This window comes from Sorex araneus, chromosome X (assembly GCF_027595985.1).
Source record: "Sorex araneus isolate mSorAra2 chromosome X, mSorAra2.pri, whole genome shotgun sequence".
NCBI classification, from domain to species: domain Eukaryota; kingdom Metazoa; phylum Chordata; class Mammalia; order Eulipotyphla; family Soricidae; genus Sorex; species Sorex araneus.
This window is the reverse complement of record NC_073313.1, coordinates 297,687,496-297,695,352: the sequence shown is the minus strand read 5'-3', so window position 1 is coordinate 297,695,352 and position 7,857 is coordinate 297,687,496. Positions and strand designations below refer to the sequence as shown.

At 38.3% G+C, this 7,857-nt stretch overlaps 1 protein-coding gene across 1 annotated transcript; it reads right to left on the bottom strand.

Moving 5' to 3' along the window:
- Positions 1-1,029: 1,029 nt before the first annotated feature.
- LOC101540134 (lithostathine-like) lies at positions 1,030-3,977 on the bottom strand. The gene is made up of 5 exons (XM_012933538.2): positions 3,902-3,977; positions 3,172-3,290; positions 2,834-2,971; positions 1,216-1,339; positions 1,030-1,064 (listed from the first exon to the last, which is right to left on the bottom strand). The coding sequence occupies exons 1-5, from the start codon at positions 3,975-3,977 to the stop codon at positions 1,030-1,032; spliced, it is 492 nt and encodes a 163-aa protein (XP_012788992.1).
- Between the last annotated feature and the right edge of the window lie 3,880 nt (positions 3,978-7,857).

Below are 7,857 nucleotides of genomic sequence, written 5' to 3'. Positions count from 1 at the left end.
GTAAGACCCTAATCACAAATAAACTACAAGGGCTAAATATTTAGATCTATCCCTAGAGGATTAATAAAGCTGAATAACACAGGAATTTCTACTTGCTTCTAAGGGCTGAAGCGATAGAACAGCGGGTCCTACCCGCTGTTTGTCTTGTGCATGGCTGACCCGGGTTCGATTCCTCTGCCCCTCTTGAAGAGCCTGACAAGCTACTGAGAGTATCTTGCCCATACGGCTGAGCCTGGCAAGCTACCCATGGCGTATACGATATGCCAAAAACAGAAACAACAAGTCTCACACGGAGATGTTACTGGTGCCCTCTAGAGCAAATCGATAAACAATGGGATGACAGTGACAGTGACAGGAATTTCTACTTGCTTCTGGAGCAATAGAACAGGGGGTAGGGCATTTGCCTTGCACGCAGCCAACCTGGTTTCGATTCCTCTGTCCCTCTCAGAGAGTCCGGCAAGCTACTGAGAGTATCTTGCTGCACAGTGGAGCCTGGCAAGCTACCCGTGGCATATTCTATATGCCAAAAACAGTAACAACAAGTATCATAATGGAGCCGTTACTGGTGCCTGCTCGAGCAAATTGATGAACAATGGGATGACAGTGATACAGTAATCTAATTCTTCTTCATTTCTTCCTGTAAAAATAGAGACAAAAGCACACAACTGTGAAATGTAGTGTTTATTTTTGCTCTTTAACACCACAGGATATAAAGAACACATTACTATAGCTAAAAAGAGCCTGGGTAAGTTTTTGTTTTTTTTTTTTTAATGAAAAGATCAAGTTGAGAACATGATCCTCCAGAGTATGTTTTCAGAATAGTTCCAGGTTCACTAGATTCTGCATATCAGACTCAGCTTGTCTACATCCCATCTGATTTAGATCTCGAACTTACAGATATATGGGAGCTTCATGTCACAGTTAGCAGTTGCCCATTTACGAAAGCCTAGAAAGAGAGATGAGCTGAATTGAATGCTATTAATAAGACTTGTGGAACTAATGGGAGCCATCTAAGATTAGGTACTAAGTTCAAAACCTGTAGTCATCTTCACCAGTCCACTGCACTAGGGAAAAAAAATTCAAAGAAATAGACATAAGGGATAAGAGAAAACAAAACATCAGTCGGTCTCCAAGGTGTAAGATTTCCTGAATGTCAGGATTAGAAATGCAGATGAGATGATGGAATACTATCCAGCAAATGTGAATTTTTCTTACCTGAGTTTTGTGACACAGTTCCACAGAAAGCATTTGAATTGAGGGTGGGCGTTTCCTCCCATGCATGGTAGTTCAATGCATCATTACTACTCCAATTCCACCCACCTCCATTAAGTTGACAGCCCTATGGGGAAAGGTGAAGCAAGAGGAGACTAATATTTAGTGCTCTTTGCTCTTTTTAGTTGCTCAGTGAAGTCATTGATAATCTTACAAGCATCATGTGATGTAGTCTATTTCAGATGGTGAACCAGAACCATTCACTGGGAAACTGTTGATATCCCTAAATATCCCTGGATACTACTGTTGAAAAAAAATCTTCAAACCAATCAACACAAAGGAAATGGAACTACTGAGAATAACATACTTCAGTTGGACAATAATTGGTGGCGCATTTATCATTATCCCCTGAACTCGAAAAACAATCATAAATCCTCTTTTTTCTTGAAAATTTCATCAGCACAACATCACACACAGTATCACAGTATCCCGTTAATCGCCGATTTCTCGGGCGGGCTCAGTAACATCTCATTTTGTCCTTTCCCTGAGATCTTAAAAGTCTATCTCGACTTGGCCCTCCTAACGATGTTGCACTGGGGGCTCTTCAGGGTCAGGGGAATGAGATCCAGCTTGTTACTGGATTTTGCCCATGAGTACAAAACGGGAAGCTTGCAAGGCTGTCCCATGTAGGCAGGAAACTCTCAGAAAATTGCCAGTTTCTTCCAGAGGGAGAAGCAGGCTACATGATATTCACGGCCACTTGTTTCTGAGAGCTTGCTTTTAAGTCTCTCCCTGGATGTTGGCCGTCGATGGAATTACACACACCTGGGTTCCTCTGCCAGTACCTTCATGCATGAGCCTGTCTGGACGTGTAGAGAGAAGCCTCCAGCATGGCTGTAGCTAGGTTCTGGTGGTCTTCAGCCCCCGGGAGCTCTGCTCGGGGTGGGGAGGGAAACTGGAGCCCATCCCCTCTGAGGGGCCCCAGGGAAGACAGCCAGGCGTGCGGGCAAGAGACTCTCTGGATGTGAGGGCGATCTGGCTGCAACATCTGTCACCTCATTGATCACCAGGGTTGATTTGGCTGATCTGGCTGGCTAGGCTGGTGTCCCCTTCCTCCCTCACCTCTCCATGTGCGTCCCTCCCGAAGCTGCGCGCTTGGTCAAAGAGGACGGCCTTCCCCGAATAGAGACGGACCGGTCTTCGGTCGAGGGTATATGAGTAGCTGCGCTCCCCTACTAGAACCTCCAAACAAGCTCTCAGCACAACATGTATAAAATTTATGATGTACAGAGTAGTAAGGCATAAGGTCTGTTGTGTGAACTTTATAAAAGCTAGACAAGAGATGGTTAACCTACAGATAAAGACAAGAGTTGGTTAACATTCAGATTGAGACAAGAGATGGTTCATGTGCAAATTGAGATAAAGGCCATTCTTAGAACTCAATGATTAAATTAGCAAAAAAAGGAATACCCCCCCCATATATATCATTCACCAAATCTCTGAGTTCTAAACTCTTCAGTGTATTTACAGGGTAGGCAGAGCATATAACAAACATAATTGATTGCCCTAGGTGGCAATCAGAGCTTGTGAGGTAAACAGAGATGCAAACATGACATTGTACCTCTGTGGGGTCGTGTAGCCCAATCCAGATGTATTTGTAGTTATTGAAATTACTGTTGATCATTGAGGTCACAAAGGAAGCCTCCGACCCAGAAAGCACAGATACAAGATGTCCTGAGCGCTGCTTCTGGCAAGTCAGCTGTATAGGAAAGGAAGAAATGTCAGAGTTTGTGGTATGATTTCCTTTGGATAGGCCAAAGGGTGCTAAGAATGGGTTTTGTGAGAAAGAGACTCTAAACAACGAAAATCTCTCTCAACATATCAAATATGTGATATAACTTGATATGCAATGATGTTAAGCTTCCAGTAAAAGTTCTAACTACAAATTCAGCCACTCACTTCCGCATCCATCCAGGTAGTTGGTGTGTTATACAAGGCATAGCAGTATGAAAAATAGGAAAAGTAGCCTTTAGGACAGCTAGTCCGTCTAGAAGGACGCTCCCTTACCACATCATCACCTGAGGTGAAAGAAAGGAGCAAAATGAGATGGAGAAAAACTTAACAGTGTGAGTGTGACCCCAAAACAAACAAACAAACAAACAAAGTCTAATCTTTCTTCACTACCAACTGATCGTTCCTAGGTATCAGTCCATAATTTTAACCAATATTATATGTTTTTTTTTATGGCAGGTGAGGATTTGGGCCACATCTGGCTGTGGTCAGGACTTGCACATGCTCTGTGATTCAGGATATCTCCCATTAGTACTTGGAGACCTGTGTTGTGCCAGGGATTGAAGTAGGTTTGGTCACATGTAAGGCAGGAAGAGCCTGAACCCTGTTCACTCCCTGTGGTTCCACATCTCATTTTTTGACTCTGTTTTCCCTTTCATATCTAACAACATAGTTTCCACCAAGAAAATGCAAAATCCTCTCAATTTACTCTTAATGGAATTCTATGCTTTCTCCAACCACTATTTACTGGGAATAAAGAAGCGATGAATGAAGAATCACAGGCAGTTTCATTTGGGGAGATGAACCTAGTTGTTGCCATATTTTTCACACTGGTGTATGCACCTATTTAGAGACCCTCAGCAATGAAAGGTAACCAAAGTTAGAGGAAGAATCTCACCTTGAACTTGAACTAGAAACATCAAGCCAGAGAACAGCATGGCGGTCATAGTGGAACTGGTCATGGCAAGCAGCATCGTGTCTGACTTTGAAGCTATCAGGGACACTGAAAGGAAAAACAATACAAAACATGCAGAGAGAGAGAGAGAAAAGCAATGCTCTATCTCATGGTTTTGGCTTTGCTTGGTTTCCTAGGAATCAATCGATACAAGTGAAATATTCCACACTATATGATTCTAGAATTTTCATTAGTCTATGTTCTCTGAGGAATGAAATCCTCTTGTGCTTTTCCCAAACACACACACACACACACACACACACACACACATACACACACACACACACAACTGACCTGTTTTGCTGGGATCTGCAATGGCTGATCAGCTCAGAAAAGAATGGACTTTTATTTATTTAGATAGCCAGCAGTTATTTATTTTTAATTGAATCACTGTGATGCAGTTAACAAGCTGCCCTGATTGATTGATGTTCAAATGATTGAACATCCATCCCTCCACCAAAAAAAATAATAATAATAGGCCTTTATGAAGTTTCCGTAGGGTGGGGGACAGGGAGCACAAAATTTACTCACAGGAATATAAACCAGGATATTTGCCATAGGATGAGTTTAGTATGGATCCAAGCAAATTCCTGTTATGGAAAGATTTTTGAGCCAAATAATGAGAATTGCCACAAATAATGTCACTGCAATTACAGTTTATAAGTCAGAAACTTTTCACATGTGGGAGCTGTTTATTGCCCAGATATTGTGTTAAGAAAAAAGTAAGGGATGAAGGCAGCTTTGTGGTCCAAATTCTGATTAATGATGTTTAGAAACCACTATGACATTAGATAGTTAAGAAAACGTTGTGTTTTCTCTTCAGAACTCATTGTTAAAAGCATATTATGATTTTTAAAGTCTTTCTTTTATAATATAACCTTAGCTTTAAATTCTTAACACTATAACACAAATTATATTTTATGACAGTGGTAAAATTAAACACTTGCGGTCTCAAAGGTAACTTTTGCTTCTCCTGTGAATACCTGTAAGAATTCAGTATTTCACCTACAATGAGACCTTTAATAGAAATGAGGTTGACTCCATGGCTTGGAAGCTGGCCTCACATTCTGGGGAGAGGGCAACTAAGATAGAGAAGGGAACACCAAGTAAAATGTGGTTGGAGGCCATGCAGGGGAAGGGTGATGAGGGCTGAAAGAAGATTAGAGACTGAACACAATGGCCACTCAACACCTTTATTGTAAACCACAACACCTAATTAGAGAGAGAGAACAAAAGGGAATGCCCTGCCACAGTGGCAGGGTAGGGTGGGGGGAGATGGAATTGGGGAGGGTGGGAGGGATGCTGGGTTTATTTGTGGTGGAGAATGGGCACTGGTGAAGGGATGGGTTCTCGAACTTTGTATGAGGGAAACATGAGCACAAAAATGTATAAATCTATAACTGTACCCTCACGGTGATTCACTAATTAAAAAATAAATAAATTTTTAAAAATCACATTTTGTAAACTATTTGTATGATAGAGAAATATTTAATTACTAAATATATTTTCTTATTATGGTTATGTATCTACACTCTTCTCCCTTTGAAATCCCAACATACTGATATTTCCCTTACCTGGATGGCAAAATTATCTATCTAATTTTAGCATTCTTTTGAACTGTAAAGTTTTTGGCGGTTTCATATATTTATGATGGTTTTCTTTACACCTTTCACCTGCGTATTGCTTTTAAATCTTCGACCATTAAAGAACTAAGAGAGATAAGAATAAAATTCCTCTCCCTATTATATGTATTAGTGATAAAGAAGTGCTGCTTATAATACATAAGTAAAACTAAAACAAAATAGAAAAGAGTTTAGTACATTAATTAAAAAGTGGAAGAAAAACATTAACATTACTCTCTAGAGAAGAAACAAAGTCATTAATGCATATATGTTAATGTCATTAATTTGCAATCACAAAATTTAAGTTAAAATAAAGAAAATATAATGCACAAACACATTGGCAAAAAATAATTTAATAAACCTTTGGTGGAAAAATAGAAAAAAAAAGTTTCATTTTCAAAGAGGTAGGGTGGGGAGACCATATACATTATACATTATACCATATACATTACTACCAGCAAAAATCTTCACACCAAAATTTTGCTAACTCAAAAAGTTCTGCAAATTTCTGCTGGACTTAGTGTACATATATATTACAATCTCTTAGAAACAAAAATTATAACTTTTCCACTCAGGAATATTCAGTTTGCATATGCATGACAAATGGTTTATATTTAAATATTTAAATGGCTATTATTCATAATGGCAAAAGTTTAATTTGCAAGTTTTTAATTTTGCCACTGTCATCAAATATACTTTGTGTTAATAACTTACACATACTTTTTGTTTATAAATTGCAAACTGGTACTGGCCCATAAGCCAGTGATTGAAAACCACTATTGCAAACAATAATATGATACTAATTAAAGGGAAAATAGCTAATTTAAATTGAATTACACAATGTAAAATAGTACAAATAATTTAACTGATCTATAAATTATTGTAGTTAGCTTAAAGAAATAAATCTGAAATCAATTTAAAAATTCATAATTTTTAAAAGTTTAAAACAAATAATTTTCCAAAACAGTATTTTTTTGTCTTAAATAAGCAATGAGACACTTAAAAACAGAAAATAAGTGAAAATAGCTCTAGGCAATCATCTCATAGACCATTCAAGACAATACTAAAGAAAATAAACCCCAATATAAAAATTAAATGCCGTGTGATCTTGATTTTATTTTGTGTTTTAATTTTGAGACCCTACCTGGCTGCCCAGGGGTTATTTCTGGCTTGGTGCTCAGGGACCAGTCCAACAGGGATTGGGGGACCATGTGAGGTGGCAGGCATCTAATCCGGTGGTCCATGTGCAAGGCAAGCAGTGTGATCTTGCTTAAAAAAAAAACATTGGTTGCCAAGAGATAGTTCAAAGGACTGGAGTACTCACTGGCACACAACAAGGTACAAACCCGATGGTCACCAGATACTTTCAGAGTATCCCTGGTGATCCCAACATGACATGGCCAAATTGAGGATTGCCAGGACTATTCTCTGGCTCCCGAGTATAGTTGAGAATTCTCCCCCAAATTAATTGTTTTAAAATATTATTAAATAATTGCATATATTAAAATAATAAATTCAAATTTTAAATTATATATACTATGGGAAAAGAAATATAGAAGTAAGGACAAAAATGATACAGTCATTTAGGTTTGTGTAAGAGTAGTATATACTTACACTTTTATAAGCATTATTTTAATCCTATATGTGTTACATATATTATCCTTTAACCTGGTATTGTCCAATATTTTTATACTTGAGGACCAGCAGCTTATCAGTCCTTGAATACCAGTTCACAAATTGATAGTTCTAACCACTGTGGTAGTTAGAACTGCTATTCATGGAACACCAGTTATAACTGGCATTCATGGAATACCAATTCATGGAATTGACAGTTATTCTAGCTGTGATATACTAGTGTTTTATAACCATCCCTACCTGCAATCTGGTACTGACTTATAGGCCACTAGTTGAAAACAAGTGTTTCAAATAATAATTTGATACAAATTAAAGGGAAAATAGCTAATTTAAACTTAATTTTCAATGTGGAGAGTACAAATAATGTGTATGATCTAAAAATAATTGTAGTTAGCATAAAGAAATCAATCTAAAATTATTGCTGGGCTTCAGATGAAAACTTCATCTGATATGGGACATGCTGTAGTTAAATATGTTTGGGATTTGAATAACCATCTCAAAGGAAACTAACTTATGAGCCAAATTTGTGCTGGCTATTTCAGAAAACGTGAGTTTCCTAACCACAAGAATATTTCAATAGGACTTTGGGTGTGTCTGTACATTATGGTAATTGACCTCATCTATAATGAGTTACCAAGGAGA